The 25,582-nt window shown below is 37.3% G+C and overlaps 2 protein-coding genes across 3 annotated transcripts in view; both read left to right on the top strand.

Annotated features, from left to right (window-relative positions):
* The window catches only part of CUNH5orf51 (chromosome unknown C5orf51 homolog), a 13,069-nt gene extending 11,391 nt beyond the window's left edge, over positions 1–1,678 (top strand). Inside the window, exon 6 of the mRNA XM_008053910.2 lies at positions 1,384–1,678. Coding sequence (XP_008052101.1) covers positions 1,384–1,667 — 284 coding nt within the window. The 3' untranslated portion in view covers positions 1,668–1,678. The remainder of the gene's footprint in view (positions 1–1,383) is intronic.
* A 5,998-nt stretch (positions 1,679–7,676) lies between these two features.
* Positions 7,677–22,167, top strand: FBXO4 (F-box protein 4). 2 transcript variants are annotated; one of them, XM_008053909.2, is made up of 7 exons: positions 7,677–7,879; positions 9,123–9,358; positions 11,577–11,797; positions 15,568–15,643; positions 15,756–15,931; positions 20,763–20,938; positions 21,804–22,167. In XM_008053909.2, the coding sequence occupies exons 1-7, from the start codon at positions 7,691–7,693 to the stop codon at positions 21,891–21,893; spliced, it is 1,164 nt and encodes a 387-aa protein (XP_008052100.1). In that variant the 5' UTR covers positions 7,677–7,690; the 3' UTR covers positions 21,894–22,167. The 2 variants fall into 2 exon arrangements, with proteins under 2 accessions (XP_008052100.1, XP_021566071.1); XM_021710396.1 differs by lacking the exon at positions 20,763–20,938.
* The last annotated feature ends 3,415 nt before the right edge of the window (positions 22,168–25,582 follow it).

Here is a 25,582-nt window from a genome sequence, read left to right as displayed (position 1 = left end):
CCCCCCCCCCCCCCCCGGAATGCAAAGCATCTTGAATATAATTGAACATCATTGATATTTTAAAATTGTATGACCTCTCAGAAGTCTGATCATGCACGATAATTTCTGTAGACACTTAGACAAATAGGAGGTATAGGATACTTGACTGTAGTTATATTAGTGATCCTAGAGCATACCACAAAATAGAAGTTGTTTCCATTGATGGGATTCAGGAAGTTTATTAGTACTCTGAAATTATCTGCAGAATTTGGAGTGTATGTTCTGAGAAGGGTTCTATTAATTAATTACTCACAGAGGTCCTAAATAGGACTCCAAAAAGGTTAAGAGTACTTAAATGGTTCTTAAAAATTTTTTTTTCATTATGATTCCATTTCTTTGTTTATTTTTAATTTTAAAGATGTGGGCTACAATTCAGGGTTAAGTATACAAGTGTTTATTATGCAGGTACCCTTGTTAATGAGGTTGTGTCCTCCCCTCCCCAGCAGAATCCCACTACTGCTAATTCCGTTCCCCTCCCCCTCCCCCTGGCAGTTTCCCACTACTGGCAATCCTTTTCTTTTCTTTTTTTTTTTTTTTTTTGAGTTGGCGTCTCACTCGGTCGCCCAGACTGGAGTGCAGTGGCCACTCCCGGCCACCGCAGCCTCGCCTGCTGGGCTCCGGCGATCCTTCTGCCTCAGCCTTCCAAGTAGCCGGAATTACAGGCATGCGCTACCACGCCCAGCTGATTTTTTGATTTATTGTAGAGATGAGTTCTCGCTGCCCAGGCGGGTCTCGAACCCACGGGCTCAGGCAGTCCACTCACCTCAGCCTCCCAAAGGCGCGAGATTACAGACTGAGCCACTGAGCCTGGCTGGCAATCCTTTTCATATAGTATTACGATAGTTGTTCAGGGTTCATTTATGAGTGAGAGCATGTGATACTCAGTTCTTTTTTTCTGTGATAGATCACTCAGTATTATAGATGCTAAGTCCATCTAAGTTGCTGTGAAGATCATAATTTTGTCCTTTAAGTTGGAAACTCAATTTATTGTGGAGACCATGTCTCACCAAGTTACCCCAGGCTGGTCTCAAACCCCTGGGCTCAAGCAGTTCTCTTACCTTCATCCCCCAAAGTGCTGGGAGTGCAAGTGCCAGCCACCACACCCAGCTAAAAAAATTTTTTTTGATAATATTGTTTTTCTATTGTAATGGGTCTCTTTTATAAGTAAAATAGAGATAAAAGCACTAATTACATTAGGACTGTATTAGTGATGCTTGGCTTTTCTGAATGTGACTATTTCATGAGACGGAAACATGCTTAATCACAAAAGAAAATTTTAGAGTTTTAATAACTGTTTTTAAAAAACTTGTAATTCTAATCTGTCAACCTAAATGGCTTTCCCAGGAATATTTAGTGACATTCATTTGCTGGCTATGATGTATAGTGGAGAAATGTGTTACTGGGGATTGAAGCATTGTGCTGATGAACAGCCAGAAGATCATGAAGTGGATACTGGTATTTCTGGAGCAAGCAGCACTGAACACAAAGAACTCTTGGATTTTCGAGAAGTAGGAGAAAAAATTTTGAAAAAGTATGTATCTGTATGTGAAGGACCTCTGAAAGAACAAGAATGGAATACAACAAATGCAAAACAAATTTTAAACTTCTTTCAACATCGTTGTAACTAGTAAATTGATCTGGTTCTTCTAAAAAAAAATTACAAACAAAAAGACCCATGAAATGGAAAAAAAAGTTCCTGAAAGAAGAGATATTGCCACTGAATTTGAGAACATGTGCACTACATAGAGATATTCACCATGGGTACTTGTCTTTAATCTCTATCACCATCTTTCATTATATATTCTTAAACCTATGAAGGAATGGTTCTTTAATTTCTAAAATGCTATTACTCTACAGATATTATAGTAAGTCCACAGGTATCTTGTCACTAGTAATGAGGAGGAACCCAATTTAACTTTACAAGTATATTTATATTTTTATTGTGGTAAAATATATGTAACATAAAATTTACCATTTTAACCATCTGTAGATTATTTTTAATTTCTCTTGAAATTCTCTATGCTTCAGACATTAAAATCAAGTCACTTCATTACTTTGACTGCATACTTTGGATATAAATGTAGGCAAAATGAAAGATTATGACTAATATTCAGATTCTATTTCCAATAAGATAAATCATGAAAGACTATACCACAGAACCATCATGTTTATCCTTTTGCCATGTATTACTAATTGTATTTAAAATTTTTGCTTGTCTTAGGCATTTTATAAAAATTTAAAAATGATTTTTCTATTTCGTTTAAAAAAATGCATGGCTTCTCAAGTGAATAACAAAGATTAAAAAAAACATCAAGGTAATTTTTAGTTAGTCCACCATTAGTTCATATGCTTTTAGGACACAGATTTTTCATAATATATTGAAATTTTAATTTTTTTGACCTTTAATGACAGAGGTGAGTGCTAAAGACCAGAAAACTTGGTATCTTGCTCATGGTCTTTCTGTCTACCTCAACTCCTGTTGTCATCTTGGGATGATCTGGTACCTTGCTGACTTCCTGGACATCTGCCCTTCTGATTCACATTCCAGCATCTTACTCCAGTGGCTGCAACTTGAATGTCACCATCCTGAGTTTCTCTTTCTGAAATCGTAGATATCAGTAACTGATGACAGCTTTCATCTTTCCAGCTTTTCTACTTTTTTGTTTTATTGATTCTCCTACAGTCTTTAGCTTTTTTGCAGCTTCTTTTTCTTCCTTTTCTTGACTGCTCTCCTTACTCCTAAACTATCGCTCCTTTCAGACATTTTTTTTTTTTTTTTTTGCTTCCCTGTGCCCCCCTCAGCTTAATGGGACACTGTCTGAATTACTCTTACTAGTGTTTCCTTTTTCCTCTTATCCTTCAGCCTAGACATTCTGCATGCCCTCAACATTGAATCAGTGCTCTTTATTATCTACATTTTCTAGGAGTTTGTGTGGAGGATATGCAGTCCTTCACAGTAGAATCACTGCAAGTGTCTTGCTTTGGCTTTAGCAAGCTTTTTGTTTGTTTCTAGAGTGGCCTCTCTCCCTTTTCCCACTGTGGCAGAGCCAAACTTCATCACTTTCCTTAGGCCCTTTCCCTCTAGTATATGGCCCTTCCTCCTATTGTACAGAAAATTGAGACTATGACGAGGTCAACTTATATTTACCAACTTTACTTATTTCCTCTATTTTAGAGGAAAAGAGGTTGCCTGCTTCCTATTGAAGGCTAATCTATTCTACAAATTTCATCTCTGCTATCTCCCTCATTTCCTTTGTGGCTACTCATTTTGTGCCCACCCTTTAGTTATTGATCTTTGCACTAGAGTTTTGTCCTGCTCCTTTTCCCTTTCTTGTTCTTTTTTTTTCTTTCTTAATACTCTTCTAATGTGATGTCACTCATTACAATGGCTTCTTTTGCCACCAGTAATATCAGACTGATTTTGAAACCTTTAATTTGAATCCTAGCTTCTCTCTTGCTCTCTAAACTTTATTTCTAACTGCTTATTAAATGTCTTCCTTAGACATCCCATAGTCATCTTAAATTCAAAATGTTCAAACAACAAATCCTTATCTTTCATATAGAATCCTTTATGTTTTCCCACTTTTGAATCTTCCACAGAGCAGGGCAGTACAGAATGCCTACCTTCTCAGCCTTGTCTCTGCAGTCATTCTGTGTAATCATGTTCTAGTCTGGTGTTTCTTAAACATTTAAAACCTAGGAGTTCCTTTTTGGTAAACACAAAAATTCTGAGAGCCTTTGCGGCAAGGGCAATCTTTCCCCATCTCTTGCCCTTCCTTGCTTATCCTTACACAACTAAGACGATTTTTATTTAACTTAGCATTTTAGCAGGTGTTATTATAGAAAATACCTTTGTGCTTTCTAAGTATAAAGAATTAAGTCATTTTCATATGCTTTTTAGAATTACAGACTCCTTCCTCTTTTTAGGACATCATGATAAATTATTTACAAGCACTTTCAGCTCCTTCCCCATATGTGCTTCGTGTTTTTTCAACCTCAGTAGCCTTGCAGGTATCATTACTTTGGTGCCATTCTTTGTGGCCAGCTGAATACTTACCTATCTTTGGACTCAGCTTCAATGGTACTGTGTTCATATACTTTTTTTCAGCCCTTTTTCAGTGAAAGTTAGATGCTCTTTTCTTTTGTTCCCTTAATCTTCCCCTCCATGCTATACACTGATCACATTGCTTTACATTATTTTCCTTACAAGTTGATGAACTCCATATTTTGAAAATTTACCCATACACTTAGTGCTTAATGCATGGTGAACCCTTAGTAATGTTTTTGAATTAATGAGGCATAATTCTAAGTGCCAGACTTTGCACAAAAAAGTTGCTGTTACTGGATTCTAAACTGCCATGCCCTCTACACCAGTAGTTGACCAGGCAAGTACAGTCCTCATAGGAAGAAAATATTGTTTAGATTCTGAACCTGAGAAAATGAGAGAACTTTCTCTTCAGAAGCTGGGAACTTTCATTTTTGTCTTCATGACCCTTGTGGACCACTTGTGTCTCACTGGTTGGTACAGTTATGAGGGTATTACTGGGTGCTTTTTGTATAACTTTCCATCTCCCACACAGTTGGAAAATAATTTGTAGACCATAACAATTATAATATACCTTTACTCTGGTGTATCATAAAACAACACGTTTTTGTATGTGTTAAAGCCTGCTAGGTAAATTGTTTCATTTAGAATGAAGTAACCTCAAGATGCCAGATACTCCACATAAGGACTACATTTCATTCACTCATTGATTATGTGCCTGCTACTTGCCAGATTTTGTCCTGAGGATATAGCTGTGTAAAACCCTTCTGTTTCAGAGCTTGTATTCTATTAGTGGAAGTTAGGTAAAGCATTTTAAGAAATAAATATATAGTGTATCAAGAGATGACTACTATGAAGAAGAATAAAGCAGGGTAAGGGGATAGTGTGATGTGGGAAGTTGTGGGATGCTATCTTATTTAGAATGGTTGGGAAGGCATCTACCGACTGCTTTAGCATTTGTGTCTTCAACTCCACTCCTTGGTTAAATGTCTTGTATGTTTAATACGCTCATAAAATTTCTCTTATGAAAGTTCTGATACTGATTTAAGGATTGAGTCACTCTTAAAACTTTCTCATTCTGGTTATACTTAAAGAGTTTCTTTCTGGTGTGGGCTTTGCTAATATGGGTAAGTGATACTTAAAGGCCTTGTTGCATTTTTTACATTTGGGGTTACTCTTCAGTTTGAATTCTCTGATAGTTAGTAAAACTTAAACTCTATTAAAGGACTTTTCATAGTCCTTACATTTGTATAGTACAGTCCCATTATGAATTTTCTGGTGTCAACTAGGCTTTGAGACTTAAAGGCTTGTCTGTTTTACTGCATTTATAGGGTTTCTGGCTATTGTGAATTATTTGATGCTGATTAAGGTACAAATTATGACTAAAGACTTTTCCTTATTCCTTTGTTTATAGTAGAGTAACACAGTGTCATGGCTACAACCCCACCATACAATTAGATTCTTCCTCTACAATCTCACTGTAAGTTCTCAGATGTTTATTAAATTGTGAGCTGTGTCTAAAGACATTCCTAGGTTCACTGTAATGGCATTAAAACAAACAAACAAAACCCATAGCTGGTTAACATGCTGATTTTAGATTGCTTGTCTCTTCTCTTTCCATGTTCAAGGGCTCCTTTTCTGACTCCAATAAGAATACCCCATCTGCCACAGAATCTTTAATGATTCTGTAATTCTCTAGTATTACTTTTCTGTATTCTAACAGTATGAGATGATATCATATGGAAGTGTTACATTAAAATACGTTTAATATATCCATAATTAAAGTATGCATTACATATTCATGCTGGTGTTTTTTCATGTTTTTTGTTATGTTTTTCTTGTGAAAATTTCAAAATGAAATGTTTTGGAGCATATACTTTTTATTTTTAACAAAATAAAACCATACTCCCCTACTTGTTTCTTGTTTTCTATTACATTTGGTTGTTGAATCAAAATGAAAGAATCACCTCAGTTTACTAGGCTAACTTCTGGATGTTATTTCTTCTGGTCTTAATAACTTTTCAAAGACAGGGTAGTATAGTGGTTAGTACTGTGGACTCTGGAGCCAGAAGGCCTGAGTTTAAATAAAGCCCTGCTGTTTCTGTAATTGAAATTTAGATCCTCAGATATTTACTTTTTGATTTTAAGTTCACACCAATAAACATTAAATATCCATTCCTGAGCCTTAAGCACTCTTGTGTGCTGATATATATATAATGTTACATTTATGTACTTATTTATATACACATAATTTATTTACATGTTACTATAGCCTGCCGTGGTCCTTAAAGACTTCAACAGTTTTATTAAGATATTGACCATACTTTCTTTTTTGAAGAGTATAAAGGCAAAATACTGATTTTTTAAAAAAACATGATTTTGGTGAGTTGTGAGAAAATGGGTAATTGAGATAATAAAACAATGGTGGACAGAGAGGGTCATAGTGAAATTCCATGTTTGAATATTTTCACAGAGAATGGATAGTTGCATGTTCTGGACATTGTAAGCAATTACTAGTTGAAAATGATTTTAATACAAATTATGTGGAGGTCTATTATGCCCTTTTTCAAGGATGGATTATTTTGATTGGAGTATATTTTTCTTATTGCATAGTGTATCATGCTGTCATGGTCTTTACTAAATAATCCTAAAGATTTAAAATGATATAATATTTAGTACAATATGAAACAAAATATCAAAATTCCATTAAGCAACAGATCTAGTTTTAGAACAGTGTTTTTTGATTAGTTTAAGTGCAGTAACTCAATGGCTGATACATAGTACTAAGTATTTGTCTTTCCGACCAATATAACCCAGTTCTATATACCAGATTACTTTGTAACGTGGTCTCTGGTATAGTTTTTTAAAGCCCTTTAAAAATAAGACCAACGTGAGTAGAATGGGTATGTTTTGAGAGAGGAAAAACTCACCAGTGCGATTTCAACACCACAACATCTGGGTTCTTTTTCTAGCCGTTTTGTTTTGCTGACCTTTTATGAGATATATACATTAAGCAATTTTTAAATGTACCTATATTTGTGTATGGTAGGCTCAGACTTCTTGTTTTTGTTTTTTATGATTGGGTTCCTGACTGCCTCTCTAGTCTTAGTTTTTGCTCATTCCTAAGAAAACAAATGGTAAATTGACGATTGAACAAACAACAAAAAACCAGCACACCTAACATGGCAGTGCTGAGAAGGAAGCAACTGGTTATGAAGCCCAAAGAGAGTGGAAGAGAGCAATCTATTGAACAAGCAGGAGTCGCCAAGGCCAAGGCAAAGTGGAAATGGGTCCCAGACACAGGGACCACTTTGGGTGAAGTCAGGAAGTCATCAAGGGGCCTGAAGCTTCATAGTCGTGGGTGCGTTTGGCGAGGCTGAAGCTGAGGGAAGCGAAAGGAAGAGCTTCCATCGCGGCTCAAAACCACGCGCCTTTGGACCAGGCAATCTTCCAGGCCGACCCCGCTCCGCGAGCCTCACCCTGCCCCGGAGGCGGCTTCGCCGGGAGGGGCGGGAGGCGAGAGGGGAACGCCCAGGGGCGACGCGGCGGGCGGAGACCCGCTCAGGAGGCCACGGCGCCGGCGCGGCGCTGCGGTGCCGGCGAGCCATGGCAGGAAGCGAGCCGCGCAGCGGAGCCGGCTCCCCCTCGCCGCCCTTCGGAGATTGGGGCCGCTTGGAGGCGGCCATTCTCAGCGGCTGGAGGACCTTCTGGCAGTCAGTGGGGAAGGAGAGGGCGGCGCGGACAGCCTCGCGGGAGGAGGTGGATGAAGCGGCCCCTACCCTGACGCAGCTGCCGGTGAGCGTCGGCCGCGGGCCCCGGAGGACCGTGGGGTCCGGCCGGGCCTGGAGGGCTTGTCCCCGGAGGCCTGGGGGCCACCCGCGCCCCTGCCTGGGTCTGGCTCCGTCCATGCTGCCATTCCGGGCAGTGTCGCCGCATAGAAGCTGCAGTTGACCAGCAACGCCTTGACCTTGACCCCTGATGCCCCGAACGCCGCAGGGAGACACCTTCACGGGGCGACCTGGTGACCAGCCAGACCATCCTCAGTTTTTCTAGGCACATAGCACTAGGTCACTTTGAACGTCCGGTTAAGGACTTGCGACCATGTCCAACTTGCTGATTAGCTTGGAAAAGCATTCCAGCGTCTGTGTTCTCAGCATCTTCCACCCCAGGATCAATGTATCCCGTGGGGGTGGGCAAGTCACATAAGCAAACCTCATTGTGGCTGTGGCTGTAATTTTACTGCATATTTGAAATAACAGAACTGCCACTCAGCTGAAAATAAATGACAAGTCACACGTGCCTCAAGTTACAACAAGGCCAGGAGAATTATACACATCGTTTATTGTTAAGCCTTTTCGGTATATGAGAAAATGGAGAGAACAGAAATTCTTTTAAATTACTACAATTCTGTGTCTCCTTTGGACTTTTGACTCCTTCCTCTGACACCTATCCCAAATTGAAAACTGCAGGCTTAGAATGCCTTCAGCTGAAAATTTCTCCCTCTTGCAGAGGTTCTTTGAAACAGTTCAACAAATTATATGGGGGAACTCAGATGGCAAATTTACACTTTTTGATTTGATCTAATGATAAAGTCAATTTTTTTCAAATCAAATAAAGTTTTGTTTTGAAGAATGAATGATTTCCTTTGCTCTATATACATGCCGGAGGGGGAACAATATTTTTTTAAAAGTACATTATTGCCTTAACTAATTTATTTCAGTATATGATGTATCCCAGTATCCATGAGGAGAAGTTAAAGGAACTGGTTGTCTTGCTTGAAAAGTAGTAGGACACTGGTTGGTTTTTCAGGACTGTTTCAGTGCTTCAGAAATTAAGTGTTCAGATAAGACTTTCCTGATGGCAGAAAATGACATTTAATTATTATTAATGATAGATTTAATTATTAAAATTCTATTCAGTGGACCTTTAGTTATTGGTATCTTTAATTTTGTTGATTGTGTAAGTTATCACCGAAAAACAATTTTATAAGATAAATTATTCATTCCTTTTTCCTACCTGCTGTTTTCTTCTGTTTCAGATTGATGTACAGCTATATATTTTGTCATTTCTCTCACCCCATGATCTGTGTCAGTTGGGAAGTACAAATCATTATTGGAATGAAACTGTACGAGATCCAATTCTGTGGAGATATTTTCTGTTGCGGGATCTTCCTTTTTGGTCTTCTGTTGACTGGAAGTCTCTTCCAGATCTAGAAATCTTAAAAAAACCTGTATCTGAGGTCACTGATGGTGCATTTTTTGACTACATGGCAGTGTAAGTACCTAGTTTTATGAGTTAAAAAGAAGACATTACATTTTACTGTGTTAATAATATCCAAGTTAGTCTTGGCCCTGCTACTAATTTGTTGCATGGCTTTTGGGTCTAAGTGTTCGCTTGTCAAAATTAGGGGTTGAGTTAAATGACTTCCTTCATAGGATCCTTTCAGCTTTAACATTTGGTTACTTCCTTGTATTATCTAAGTAGTATTTGAATAATTATAGGTAGTATGGATGACAAGAAGTAAAACACTCTTTGAAATTCTCATAATCTTATAACTCTTGTCATTTTATTAAATAGTACTTGAGTCAAGTACTGTTCTATACCTGGGTACTTTTCCATACCTGGAAAAGTCATAGCCAGAGATCAAAGAGCAGTTCTTGGGCAGAGGCGCTCTGGGAATGAGATTTTGATAAAACCCATGAGCACTGATATTTCTGAATATCATGTAGCTGAGAGAATTAATGTTATTGAGTACCTGCAGTGTATTGGATTCTATGGGCGGCGCTTTATGTATCTTAATCATTTAGTCCTCATACAAGAAGCTTTTATCTTTGTGTCATAGATGTAGACTTGAAGTTCATCAAGGTTATTGATTTGTCTAAGGCTATACAGCTTGTAAGGGACTATTCAGATTGGAACCTCATTATACTACCTCAAAGATATGTAATGTCACTGGATCTGGATATAACCTGCTTTATTTAAAGAGACCCTCAAACTTAAGACATTGTAAAAAAAAAAAAGAATGTTTATGCTTTAGGTAAGAATGTTTATGCTAGATTCAGTAGCAATATAGAAGATTTTTTTAAGTCATTTATTTGAATTATAAGAGCCTTTCCTTATTCTAACACAGATGCCATTATGTCAAGTCTTGTGAGACTGTTTGATTAAAATATACATGATCTGTTATATATAATCTCAACACCTGCCACTGTAGATCACCTATTGGGCAGTACCTCAGAGATGCTTCACAGCCAACCAGTGCATCAAGTATACGTAGTGCAGTAGAATCAGATTTTCCCCAGAGAATAGTAATAATCATAGTAACTACCATTTACGAGCATATACATTTCTTCTAATTTTTACAAGCCTGGTTTGTTGTTATTGCTCAAATAATACAGATGAAAGATCTGAAATTCAGACTATAAGTGACTTACATAACTAGTTCAAGTGGTGAGGCTTGGTATCTGGTCTACCTATCTTCAAAGCTGGTTTTTGCCTCCCACATTTAACGCTTACTGAATTGTTATATTTGAGGCTATTAAGAAATCACCTAAGAAATTTGAAATTTGGTTATATTGGTGGACTTAGTAATTTTATTTATTGATTTATTTATTGTAGGAGTCTTACTTGGTAATCCAGGCTGGAGTGCAGTGGCACAATCATGGCTTTTTGCAGCCTCGACTTTCTGGCCTCAGGTGATCCTCCTTCTGCCTCAGCCTTCCAAGTAGCTGGGACTACAGTCTTGTGCCACCACGCTTGGCTAATGTTTTAAATTTTTGTAGAGACGAGGTCTTGCTGTGTTGCCAGGCTGGTCTCGAACTCCTGGGCTCAAGCAATTGTCTCACCTTGGACACCAAAATTGCTAGAGTTACAGGTGTGAGCCACTGTGCCTAGCTAATAATTTTTTTTTTATCTCTAGGGACACTATGCTAACTATGTGTAGCTTATCTTTAGTGCTAAGTTTCTCAGTCTTAGCACTGTTGACATTTTTGGACAAATAATTATTTGTTCCGGGCCTCCTCTGTGCATTATAAGATGTTTAGTAACATCCCTGGCCTCTACTCCTCCCTTTCCTAGTTGTGACAATCAAGGTGTTGTTCAGACATTGCCAAATGTTCTGGGGGGGGGGGGTGGGGGCAGGAAGTAAACGTTCTCAAGTTAAGAACCATTACTCTATGTAGTAAATTTTGACCATTCAAGCAAGTGTTCAATGAGAGAATCTAAATGAATTATTAGTAAGTAAATAATCTTGCTGGGGAGGAGTTTGTCATCTTCTGGGCCACTCCCACTCTACCTTGTGTGTTTCCCTGTCATGGCATTCCACCTACATATTATAATGGAGTCTGTCCTCTACTGTCTTCCTAGAGGATTGGGACTATATAATAATTGTATCCCTTATGTCTAGCAAGTACTCAATAAATTACATATTGTTGAACTCATAACTGGCTAAGTGTTTTCTGTATTAATTTCTATTTGTGACAATTTTCTACAGCTATAAAATGTGCTGTCCATATACAAGAAGAACATCGAAATCTAGCCGTCCTATGTATGGAGCTGTCACATCTTTTTTACATTCGCTGATCATTCAGAATGAACCACGATTTGCTATGTTTGGACCAGGTTTGGAAGAATTGAATACGTCTTTGGTGTTGAGCTTGATGTCTTCTGAGGAACTTTGTCCAACAGCTGGTTTGCCACAGAGGCAGATTGATGGTAATTTCCATGTTAATCTATACTACATAACAATTCAAATACTTTGAGTATGATAATAGGGTTAAAGAGAAACTCATTTTTTTAACTTTTAATTTTTTTATTTTAAAGATGTAGGGTACAATTCAGGGTTAGGTATACAAATGTTCATTATGAAGGTACCCTTGTTGATGAGGTGTGCTCCTGAGAAATTCATTTTTAAATAATTATTTGCTATGATGAAATATAGTACTTTGGCAGATGGAAGCTCCCCAGTCTCACTGGACTGAAACAATTAATTTATTTATTATAAGAAATAAGCTTTCTCTTAATTCCTCAAATTTGTACAATCCAGAATTTAAAATTATGTGAAAGTAAATTATTTGTTGTCAGGATGTTGTATTTGCACAGTATATATTACATTTACCATGTTTTAAAAGAAAACAGAAACAATTCAGCATCTATGTGCAAAGTATTTTGGTATATATTGGAATTTCTAAAAGAGCTAAATCATCACCTCTTGATGAAAAAAATCAACAATGTGTAATTATTTGTAAGGCAGAGTATATAATAAACATTAATTATAATATAATGTAGCACACGCTTTATTTATTGAGATCGCCTGCTAGATGCTAGGAATGCAGAGATTTAGAATACACAACCTCAAGAATCTTTGTCTGCCTTGATGAAGATACTTGGTTTAAGTGAGAACATATTATTTGATGTAATTAGTTCCTGTATAGAAAGGTAAAGATGAAAGTCTCCATGTTGAAGATGATGAAGATGTGAGTCATTAGGGTAAGCAGTCATAGGCCATTAAAAAAAAGGCAGGCTAAAAGTGTTCTAGGTAGCTTTACCTGTGCAATGACCATTTGTATACCTAATCCTGAATTGTACCCCACATCTTTAAAATAAAATAAAAAATAAATTATTTTTTAAAAAGTATTCCAGATATAGAGAACTACATTTCAAAAAGCACAAAGCTTTGGATGTGCAGGACACATTTGAGGTATCTGTGTCTAGAAAAAGTAGAGCTATGTGAAAAGACACATGCCATGCATGTTTAGGCATCTGGGAGCTGTTGAAGGTTTTTAAAAAGAGGATTGAGATGATCAAGATTACATTTTAGAAAGACTTCTCTGGATCCTTAGGGAAAAATTGATTAGAAGGAGCTAAAAACATGGAGTCCCATTAAGAAGTCACTATAATATTGTGGTAAAGTCAATGTTAGTGACAGTGGAGAGAAAAGAATGAATGCTAAGTATATAAAATTGGCAGAATGAATATGAATTAGCTGTAATGAGGATGGCTCCAGGTTTCTAACTTAGGTTTCATGTTGGATGATAGAGGATTTACTAGGATAAGAAATCACTGGAGGAATAAGAGAAATTTGGAGGGGGAGAGGGTAGGGCTGAGATCTATTCAGGGAGAAATTAACAACTCTTCTTTAGAATATGCTGACTCTGATTATGGGAGATCCAAGCAGAGATACCTATCTATCCATTGGAGTGGAAGCTCCATGAAGGCAGTAATCTTGTCAGCTTTATTTTTTGGCTGTATCTGTGGTGCCAGGCACATAGTAGGTACTTTCTATATTTGATGAATAAATGCATGAATGACTTTATGGACTACTTTATGTATCCAGATCTCAAAAGCAAGATCTGGGCTACAAATTGAGATTTGGGAGTCATATGGCGTCTACATGGACTTGGAATTTTTATGAGAATGGAGAGGAAGATTGTGAGTCAGGTGCTGAAATTTTCAGTTAATGTTTGGGGGAAAGAGATTATTAAATGAAGATTCATAAATAACAAGGTCAAGGAAGGAAAGATAGTGCTACAGCTAAATGCTGTGTTTCTTAGAAAGGTGGAGGTTTTTTGTTTATTTTTGTATTTTTTTGTGTGTGTTGGAGTCTCTCATCCAGTCTGGAGTGTACTGGCACATAATGACACTGCAGCCTTGACCTGCTGGGCTTAGGCAATCCTTCCACCTCAGCCTTCCAAGTAGCTGGATCTGTAGGCATGCACCACCACTCCTGGCTAATTTTTCTTGTTTTATTGTAGAGATGAGGTCTCGCCAAGTTGCCCAGGCTGGTCTTCAACTCCTGGGCTCAGGCAGTCCTCTTGCCTCCACCTCTAAAGTGCTGGGATTACAGGCGTGAGCCACCACCCCCTGCTACAGGTGGAGTTTTTAAAGAGGGTTGGTGAGTAATCGTTTAGACATGGTTTGGGGAATAAAGAGAACATCAGTCCTACCTTTTTACCCTGAGGTGTGAGAAAATAGGCAACTTGAGAGTTTGTTGCAAGAGAAGCAGCACCTAGTACTAGGCTAGCTTCAGATAGAGTGATTAGGTGAGAAGAACACTTAAGAAGAGGTAAGGAATATGGGGAAATTTGCTTGCTGTGGAATGGCAATTCCATTTTCCTGAGAGCAGCTGAAGTGATTGTTTAAAAATGGCAATTTATGCTTCAGTTCTGCAAGATGAGAGAATAAGGGGATTACGTTATTGGCCAAGAAGCACAGAACAATATGGGGACTGTGTTGAACTGAGGTTGGGTGTATTGAGAGGATAAAGATAAGAAACATGGTAAATTGTGTTTATATGATCTGTTTGGGGAGCATGCATGAGATCTTGTGATTGGAGTACTAGGTTCACAGGCGTAGCTTATTTAAACAAATATATTAGTTATAAAACAGGAATTAAAAGCTTGAAGGACTGGAGTTGTCTCTAATGAGGCAAGTAGGGGCCAAATAATATTAAGGTTTTTTTTTTTTGGTTTGTTTGTTTTATCTGAAGAGCAATGGTCTTGCAGAGAAAAGGTCTGGTTAGATATGCATTGTTAAACTCTTTCTCTAGCTGCTGTCAGAAGAAAGGATAGTAGGAGGCAAGAGGACATAGGAGATTGGTTAAAAATGATGATAATTTGGGCTAAATTGTGGGTGTGGGAATGAAAAGAAGTTAACAGATCAAAGAGGACATTTATGAGCAAGAAGTAGTAGAGCTATGGAAGCCCAGAAAAATCATTTAAGGAGAATCAGCAACTGAGTGTTAACACAGCCAGAGAGAAAAGAGGTTAAGAAGGAAGAACAAATAACAGCGTTGAATGATTAAGATATAAAGTAGCAAGAAGCTAATATTTAGCACTTGTTATTTACTAGTCACCGTACTAGGAGTTTTACATACATGATTTCATTTCATCCTGACAGTAAGCCTAAGAGTAATATATTATTTCTACTTTTTGGTGTCAAACTGAGGAACACAAATGCATAGCTATAAGTGATAAAGTCAGGATTTGAATCCAAGTCTGTGTAATCCCAAGTTTCAGTATCTGCAGTATTTTCTCAATTTTCTAAAGTGTTATTGGTGACTCCCCATCAATTTATAAACAGCTTTTCAGAGGAGGAAAAAGGCACTTCATTGAATATATGCGTAGTTAATAAGACTAATGAGAAACATAAAAATATGAAAAGTCTAGAGGATAAATAGTAGCTTCTATGATACAGCTGCTGCTGCTAAGATGATAAAGTTGCTGATGAGAGTGATGATGATATAAAAAGGACTGTTGTAAGTCTAGCAGTTCTTTTTTTCTCTCCATGTTTTTATTGTCATGTGAATGAAAATTGCATACAGCAGCTTTTCAACAAAAACATTTCATTTTATTTCACAGCTGTATATAAGTTGTCGTAGAATTTTTTCTTTGTTCTTTTTGCTTGCACTGGGAAGTTTTTTTCAGTCTGATCTCTTGTCATCTTTTTTCATGATTTGTCTTGGTAACTGTAATTTTCTTTTTTAGGTATTGGATCAGGAGTCAATTTTCAATTGAGCAACCAACATAAATTCAACATCCTGATATTATATTCAACTACCAGGTGAGGCTGCCTACTTGGTGGCCTACCTGAACATCACAACTAGAACATTTTAGGGGGATGGAGCCTGTTTATTGTCTTTTTAAGTTTTATCTTTACATTTTTCTTTTTCTAGAAAGGAAAGAGATAGAGCAAGGGAAGAGCATACAAGGGCAGTTAACAAGATGTTCAGTCTGCAGAATGAAGGAGATGATCAACAAGGAATTCGGTACAGTGTGATTCCACAAATTCAGAAGGTGTGTGAAGTTGTAGATGGGTTCATCTACGTTGCAAATGCTGAAGCTCATAAAAGTAAGCAATTTTTTCCTTTCAAAGCACTGTTGCATTGTTCTTTGCTTTTTAGTCTTTACTGTAGCTTTTTAAGAATATGATGGTTAATTTTATCAATGTAATTTTCTGACCCTTACTATTAATACTGGGTTCTCATGCCTTGATGTGCGTTAGGATCACCAGGGGAGCTTGTCAAACATAAAAACAAATTACTTCATAGGTTTGGATTGTGTGATTAATTAATTTGGATATAGTAGTTGTGTTGGAGTAAAGTGTTAATTAAGTAGATTAGTGAATTAAGTGGATTATATGAGAAAATTCTTTTTCTATTCTGAATAATTGCCATTCACAATGCTATTTAGGTGTGAAATAAAAAATCTCATTAGCTGCAAGCCAATATTATAATATCTTCCCCCAATCTTTTGTGAACAGGTAGATTATTATATTCTTTATGTATAGTATGTACATATTATACATGTGTATGAGGAGATACCCCCAAAAATCCAGGATTTTTTTTGAAGGACAAGCCCCTTATAGTACAAATGTCCCCTGCTAAGTAAGTGTTCTAAAAACCTATTGGCATGAGTGTACCAGTTAGCGTTGTTGTGAGAGGCTGTTTTCAGTTTCAGTGAATTTTTTTTGGAGATTCTTTTAATGTGTTTGTCCATTTCATGATGGGCGATGGACATGAACAAGCTGTCCACACCAAGCTGAATGTAAAGCAAGTTTTGACCAAAAATGAATTGACCCCTATGCCCCACCCTCCCTACTCACTCAGTCCCTCCTCCAGAGATTTTTTATTGTTTGCTCAGATGAAAAAAGTTCTCAAAGGGAAATGTTTTGCCAATGTGGAAGAGGTGAAACAAAAAATGGCAGAAGCACTAAAAGTCATCAAAATCGATGAGTTAAAAAACTGTTTTGAGCAGTGAAAAAGTATCTTAATTGGTGTACTGCATCAAACGGAGAGTATTTTTAAGGTGATTGAAGTTTAAATATGTAAGAATAAATACACAATTTTTAATGAATCCCATTTTGGGAGTTCCCCCTCATATTGTAAATCCTTGAGCAACTACTAAAAAAAGTGTAACAGAACCAAAACTAAATAAGACGGTATTGGAGGTAATATGGAATCATTTAAAAAATCAATCCTTAAAAAGGAACACAAAGAGGGAAAAACGAACAAAGAGCAAATGGGATAAGTTAAATATCAACAGGTAAAGGATAGATTTAAATGCACCATGATGATTGGAAGAATCAGTATTATCAAGATGTTCTTTCTATCCAAGACAATCTGCAAGTTCAACACAATCCCTATCAAACTACCAACATCATTTTTCACAGCCTAGAAAAGACAATCCAGAAATTCACATGGAAACAAAAAAGAGCCAGAATAGCCAAAGCACTCCTCTGCAAAAAGAACAAGCTTGGAGGCATCACACTTCCAGAACTCAAACATTACTACAAGCTATAGTAATCAAAACAGCATGATACTGGTACCAAAATAAGCACATAGACCAATAGAACAAGACAGAGAATCCAGTAATAAACTCATAGTCCTTCAACCAACTCAATTTTGACAAATCTGACAGAAACAAACATTGGGGAAAGGAAACCAATTCAGCAAATTATTCTGAGAAAACTGGCTAACCACATTCCAGAGAATGAAACTGGATTCTTACATATCACCATATACAAAAATTAACTCAAAATGAATCAAGGACTTAAATATGAAACCCCAAACTGTAAAAATGTTAGGAAAAAACCTAGGGAACACCCTCCTGGACACTGGCGTAGGCAATACATTCATGCCCAAGCTCTCAAAAGCAAATGCAGCAAAATCTAAAATTGATAGATGGACTGTTAACAAGCAAAGAAGTTTTTGCACAGCAAAATAAACCATCAAGAGAGTAAACTTCAGAAACCTGGATGGGACTTAGAATCTATAATACTGAGTGACCTATTGCAAAAACAAAGGTGTGAGTACCACATGTGCTCCCTTATAAGTGGACCTTCAACAATTATCGTAATACTTTAAGTAAAGGATTGGCAGTAGTGGGAAGCTGTCAGGGGAGGGTGGGATTGGCAGTAATAGGAATCTGCTAGGGGAGAGGGGCACTCCTCATCAACAACGGTACCTGCATAATGAACATTTGTATACCTAACCCTGAATTGTACCCCACATCTTTAAAATAATTTTAAAAATTTTAAAGAAAAAAAAAAAAGAGTAAAGAGATAACCCACAGCATGTGAAAAAAAAAAAAATCTGCAAGCTATGCGTTCAACAAAGGCCTAACATTCAGAATCTATGAGGAACTTAAACAAATTGATAGGAAAAAACAACCCCATGAAAAGTGGACAAAGGTTATGAACAGACACTTCTCAAAGGAAGACATATAAACAGCCAACATACAAATGAAAAAATGCTCAGCTTCACTAATCATCAAATAAATGCAAATCAAAACTACAATGAAATACCACCTCATACTGATCAGGATGACTGTCATTAAAAAGTTAAAAAGCGACATATGCTGGTGAGATTGCAGAGAAAAGGGAATGCTTCTACGCTGCTGGTAGACTACTAAACTAGTTCAGCCTTTGTGAAAAGCAGTGGAATTTTTTTTTTTTTTTTTTTTTTTTTTGAGTTGGAGTCTCACTCTATCGCCCAGACTGGAGTGTAGTGGCCACTCCCGGCCACCACAGGCTCGACCTGCTGGGCTCCGGCGATCCTTCCGCTTCAGCCTTCCGAGTAGCCGGAATTACAGGCATGCGCTACCATGCCCTGCTGATTTTTTGATTTATTGTAGAGATGAGGTCTCGCTGCCCAGGCGGGTCTCGAACCCGCGGGCTCAGGCAATCCACTCACCTCAGCCTCCCAAAGGCGCGGGATTATAGGCTAAGCCACTGAGCCCAGCTAGTGAAACTTTTTAAGGAACTGAAAATTGAGCTACCATGTGATCCAGTAATTCTACTTATGGGAATATACCTCGAAGAACATAAATTGCTCTGCCAAAAAGATACCTGCACATGTATGTTTGTTACAGCTCCATTCATAATAGCAAAACTATGGAACCAACCCTGATAGCCATCAAAAGTGGACTGGATAAAGAAAATGTGGTATGTATATGCAATGGAATATTGTGGCACCATGAAGAACAACAAAATCTTGTCCTTTGCAGCAACGTGGATACAGCTTGAGAACATCATTGGAGTGAACTGTTACAGAAACAAAAAACTAAATATCAGATGTTCTCACTCATCAGCTGGCCTAAAAACTGAGCACACAAGCACAAAGACAGGAACAACTGATGCTAGGCAGTAGTAGTGAGGGGAGGGAGAGAGGGAGAAAAGGGGCACACAATCACTGTTGGGTACTGCATCTACTACTGGGGGGTGGGGAGGAGGGCTTGCTAGAAGCCCAAACTTTACCTGCATGCAGTTTACTTATGTAGCAAATCCTCATATGTACCCCACAACTGTAAAACAAAAATAAAGCACAGAAATTAAAAAATGCACAATGTGATAATTGCATTAAATATTTATTCATTTTTAATTGATATGTAATAAATCTCCTCAAATTTAAGAGCTAAAACACCTGTTTTTAGCTCACAGTTCTCTGTGTCAGAAGTCTGGACATGGTAGTGCTGGGTTCGCCGCTTAAGGGTCTCAGGAGCTGAAGTTAGTGTGTCATATATAGTTTGCATTCTTTTCTAGAAACTCTGGGAAGAATTCCCTTCCAAGCTCACTCAAGTTTTGCTGAATTAATTCCTTATTGTTGTAGGAGGGCCCTGTTTCCTTACTGGCTGTCAGCAGGTGACCTCTTTCCACTTCTACAGGTCACCAGCTTCCTTGCTATATAACTTCCTTCGTCTTCAAATCCAGCAGTAGTCTCCTTTGCATTGAATTGCTCAACAAGAAGAACCCTTTTAGGGCTAACCTGATTAGGACAGGTTCATTGAAGATAGTCTCCCTTTTTAAAATCAGCTGTCTTAAAGTTGTCCCTAATCATGAGAGTATTGCCCCATCATGTTTGCGGGTTCTTCCAACATTCAAGGGAAAAAGATTATGCAAGAGTGTGAGTCACTGAGGTTCTCTTAGAATTCTGCCTGTCACAAAATGTAAATGGACTACACACTCTAATGAAAGGCAGAGATTATCAGTTTGGATAGAAAAGCTAGACGCAATGATATGCTTAAATTTTGAAAGTAAGCCCTTTGAGTGAAAGAGTAGTGACAGCTACAGAATTTGTGAGAGGAAAATATCTATATCAAAGCATTTTTTTTTTTTACTTTTAAACTATTGAGACATCTAAATGGTACTGTGATTTCTTTTTCTCTTGTTTTACCTGCACTTTTATCCTCACAAGGCTACTTAACTAATTTTATGACCCATCAATAAGTGAACCCAGCAATAGAGACAATTCGTTATGCTTGGATTCTGGTAAATTTTTGTTCCCTTGCTTTGTTAGTTGATTTTATTGCAGCCATAAAGAAGGACAAACAAATGGACTTTGCAGCAACTTAGATGGATTTAGAGTCTATCATACTCAGTGATCTATCACAGAAACAAAGAACAGAGTACCAAGTGTTCACACTCATAAGCAGACCTTGAACAATTATAAGAAAGGGATTGGCAGTAATGGGAAACTGCCAGGGGAGAGGGGCTGGGATTGGCGGTTGAGGGAAACTACCAGGGGAGGGAGGGACACACCACATCAACAAGGGTACTTGAATAATGTACATTTGTATACCTAAACGTGAATTGTACCCCACATCTTTAAAATAAAAATTTTTTAAAGATAATATAAAAAACGATTACTGTGGTGCAAATTAAGGGCTTTGTTTGCATTTCTTAGGACATGAATGGCAAGATGAATTTTCTCGTATTATGGCAATGACAGATCCAGCTTTTGGATCTTCAGGAAGACCATTGTTGGTTTTATCTTGTATTTCTCAAGCAAATGTGAAAAGAATGCCATGTTTTTATTTGGCTCATGAGCTGTGTCTGAATCTTCTAAATCACCCATGGATGGTAAGGTTCTTATTCACTGGTGACAGAATATCTTTTTTTAATGACATTCTAAAGTCAGTGTTAATAGCTTAATCAATTGGAGCTATTTGGTTGGTGATTTCAGTTGATCAGTTGTTCCCTACTTGCCTCTCCTCTCATAGAAACAGTCAAATAATAATGGGGATTATTTTCTTTAGATACCACTGTCATGACTTTTTCAGCATCAATGTATCATGCTTTAAGGATCACCAAAAATATATGCTCCATTTTTATAGTTTATTGCTTTCTAAAATATATTTTAGTCATGGAATACTTTCTTCAAATGAAACCTGACATGAAAGCCCCTGGGTAAAACAGAAAGAAAAATTAAAATTGAAAATACTTTTTCAGAAAAAGTTAGTCAGAGGAATTCCTTTGTTCCTCCCTCAGCTCTTCCCTGGAACTCCATAGACTATTTGGAATACAGTTTGAAAACTACCTCCTGAGTAGTGAGAGTTCTAGCTTTACCATTTGGAGGAGTGTTGGTCTTTTTGCAATATGATGTCACATTTATCAACTGACTATCTGGGTCATAAAAAATGTTTTGGTTTCAAAGTAGATCCTTTGGAGGAATTTCCCCCCCTTAATATAGACAAGCAAGTCACAGTGGTGGTTCCTCCCATTTTCAAATCTAAGTCCAAGGTAAGTGATAGGCCTCTTATTGGTAATGGTTATAAAACGGGAGAGAAGATCATATTTTTATCTAAGCACTCTAGGAGACAAAACTTGAATGACTTATCCAGAGCTTATTGGGATTTTTTTTTAGTTATGTATTTTTTGTGTGTATGTATATATGTGTCTAGAAAATTCTAATCATAAGATTTTGGACTCTCTTATCTGTTCATAGGTCCAGGATGCAGAGGCTGAAACGCTCACTGGTTTTTTGAATGGCATTGAGTGGATTCTTGAAGAAGTAGAGTCTAAGCATGCAAGATGATTCTCCTTTTGGACCTTGGGAACTGAAGTCATTTGGAATTTGTTAATAAGTCATGATGCGGATATTTGCTCAGTCAGCTCACTTTGTCCTGCCTTTTTACAGGTGGGCTTTAAATTGGACAGCTATAGCTGCTGTGTATTTGATATTATTTTTACTCTTTACTGTAAATCAATTACAAGAAAAGAGTTTCAATCCTAGTATTGGCCCCAAAATAAACCTTAAAATTTTTTTGATAATTTTTATATTTTCTGTCTTCTTAAAAATATTAAATTCTAAAAAAACAAGTTTGTGCCTCTCTCATGCCTTGTGATTTCTATCTTTTTTGAATAAAGATTGCATTAGTGGGAAATAGCAAATCTGCTAAGCTTGTCATACAGCTTTTTCAAGAGTTTATAAGTGATTATTAGAAAAGAAATTTTTATCTATTTTTAATAAATATGCTGCTTAAAGAATGAAAAAATTACTAATATTATGGCCATACATCTCTAGTTTTTTTCTGAAATTGTAGAAAGCAAGCTTGTATCATACTTAATACTACTTAAGTGAAAAATAACTTTTCCTGGGCAAAAGTTATTTTCAAATAACTTTGGAGGCTCATGAGATACTACAGCCAAATTCCAGAGATTTACTTGTATTTTACCTCTCTCCACAAACTGCATGCACTTTGCAGAGAAAACACCCTAGTATGTCACTGAAACTCAGGAATTTTAGGATTATAGTAAAAGGCATAGATGTGTACATACAGTTACATAAGCTTCATATTTAAATGTATTTCAATTTCAGAATAATTCAGATATATTGTGTTTGGTCTCTTTTGGGGAAATGCCATTATCATTTTCAGCTTTTTGTTGAGGAGGAGGAATTTTGCCTACTGGGCTATTGGGTTAAGAATCCTTTGATAAAAACCTATGAGCATAAAGTTTCACATTTACTTAGATATTTATTGTTTTACTATAGTGAGGCATTATTTCCATTAATAATTAATAATTAATTCAAGCTATAATGGAACAGTGGTTTACTGAGCACCACATAGAAACAGCACAATGTTTTCATATCTGCTATCTTTTTTTTTCTGAGTTGCAGTTTCACCTGTTGCCCAGGCTTGATTGCAGTGGTGATAGCATGGCTCTCCACAATCTTGAACTTCTGGGCTCACGTGATTCTTCTGCTTAAGCCTCCCAAGTAGCTGGGAATACAGGTGCATGCCACCATGCCTGGCTAATTAAAAAAAATTTTTTTTTAGGAACAAGGTCTTGCTATGTTGCCTAGGCTGGTCTTGAACAGGTCCTGAACTCAAGTGATCCTCCCACCTCGGCCTCTCAAAGTGCTGGGATTACAGGTGTGAGGCACCATGCCGGGCCTTAGCTATCTTGAAACAGCATATCAGTGTTATAATTAAGGTATTATCTCTGATTCATGGAGAAAATGAAATATTCAAATATTTTAGTTTCAAGTTTAGGTTACTCACTAGATTAAAACTAGTACTTTCTGTTCTTATAATAGCACACTCCAATATTTATAATTTTATTTATTTATTCGTTTATTTGTTTATTTTTGAGAAAAGGTTTTACTCTCTGGACCAGGCTGAAGTGCATTTGTATGATCATGGTTCACCCTGTCCTTGGCCTCCCGGGCTCAAGCATTCCTCCTGCCTCAGCCTTCTGGATAGCTGGGACTGCAAGTGTGTGCCACCATGCCTGGCTAATTTTTAAATTTTTTATAGAGATGAGGTCTTGCTATGTTACCCAAGCTGGTCTTGAACTCCTGGACTCAAGCAGTCCTCCCGCCTCAGGATCCCAAAGTGCTGGGATACAGATGTAACTCATCGTAACTCACCTCCCCCTCCCCCCTTTTTTTAAATTATAAAGATGTGGGGTACAATTCAGGATTAGGTATACAAAAGTTGATTATGCAGGTACCCTTGTTAATGAGGTATGCCCTTCCCTCCCCTAGCAGTCTCCCTCAACTGCCAATCCCACCCTCCCTCCCCTGACGTTTTCCCACCACTGTCTTATAAGTATTATAATTGTTCAAGGTTCGCTTATGAGTGTGAACACATGGTACTCTGTTCTTTGTTTCTGTGATAGATCACTGAGTATGATTGACTCTAAATCCAGTACACTCCTATATTTAAAATCTATGTTTTTGCTTAAGTAAGAAAGACTTATTTTCCTAATTTTTAGTTTAATTTTCTACAGAATCTCAATCAAATCATATTCCTCCTCTATATCCTGTGAAATTTGAGTCTTTTTTATACTAATTAATTTTAAATGATCTTTTCCCAGTCCCAGTTATTTTTGGCTAGGACTTGCTACATGTCTTGGGGCTCTTTCCACCCATGACTATTTGTACCATGAGATACAATTTATTGGGAATTGAAACCATTTGAAATTTGTTAGTAAGATGGTATTTTCTCATTAGCTCTCTGTCCTGCCTTTTTGCAGGTGGACTTTAAATCGGACAGCTGTAGCTGCTTTGATTTTGAAAAATAATCAATTTTACTTTTTTTTTTGAGTTGGAGTCTCACTCTGTCGCCCGGACTGGAGTGCAGTGGCTGCTCCCGGCCACCACAGCCTCGCCTGCTGGGCTCCGGCGATCTTCCTCCTCAGCCTTCCGAGTAGCCAGAATTACAGGCATGCGCTACCATGCCCGGCTGATTTTTTGATTTACTGTAGAGATGAGGTCTCACTGCCCAGGCGGGTCTCGAACCCGCGGGCTCAGGCAATCCACTCACCTCAGCCTCCCAAAGGCGCGGGATTACAGGCTGAGCCACCGAGTCCGGCAATTTTACTTTTTATTTTGTTCCCTACTTGCTTGTCATAGAAACAAATGGTAATTAGGATTGTTTTTGTTAGATGCCAAAGATTGATAATAATTTACTATAAAAAATACAGGAAAGTTTTGATTATATTTTATCCTTGATGTCTTTGACGAGTGCATGAGCCTTTTTAATTTTAGGGGTTTTTTTTTTTGCATATCATTATGAGAAATAAAGGAGATTTTAAAAATTACTAATTATGAGGATGCTGTAAAATTTGCAAAATATTTAAGTGTTTGAGCTGGGATTAAATTCTAGCCTTCATGATAGCTGTGTCAGGCAATGTATGTAATAGTTTGTAAACTTTAAATCTTAGAAAAGCCTTGCGAGACCAGTGGTATTATCCCCATTTTTTAGATTTAAAAATTGAGACAGAAAAGAGAAGAATAATTCTATTATAATCCAAGTACATGTCATGGTAGAAGAGAGAACATTAGATATGGAATCTAAAATCCCCTCACCTAAGTTAACAAGTTAACAAGAATACAAGCTATTATGATGGTTAATTAAAATATGAATTGTTACCAGTGTTATATTAGCATAATCTAGGGATTAAGCAAAGCAAAATAGTTATGTGTGCAACTTCTGGAACTGATAATAACCTAATGCAACTTTGGCTCTGCCAGTTCTTATTAATATGACTATTAGTTAAGTTCCTTGAATTCTAAATCTCATGTTTCTCATGTACAGAATGAGAATAATAATATCTACCTTGGACTTAAGATTTGACTTTATCCAGAATTGATGTATGCATCTGAACAAGTAACTTCTCTGGTAGGATCTTGACTTTAGTATTAACATTTTGAATTCTTATGGGGTTTTTCAGTATCACTTTCTGAAATAATTATCCTGATATATAATTATTTTGCAG

This window comes from Carlito syrichta, unplaced genomic scaffold (genome assembly GCF_000164805.1).
Source record: "Carlito syrichta isolate Samal-C Ts95f unplaced genomic scaffold, Tarsius_syrichta-2.0.1 Scaffold288857, whole genome shotgun sequence".
Classification (NCBI taxonomy): Eukaryota; Metazoa; Chordata; class Mammalia; order Primates; family Tarsiidae; genus Carlito; species Carlito syrichta.
This window is presented reverse-complemented; position numbering and strand designations above follow the sequence as displayed.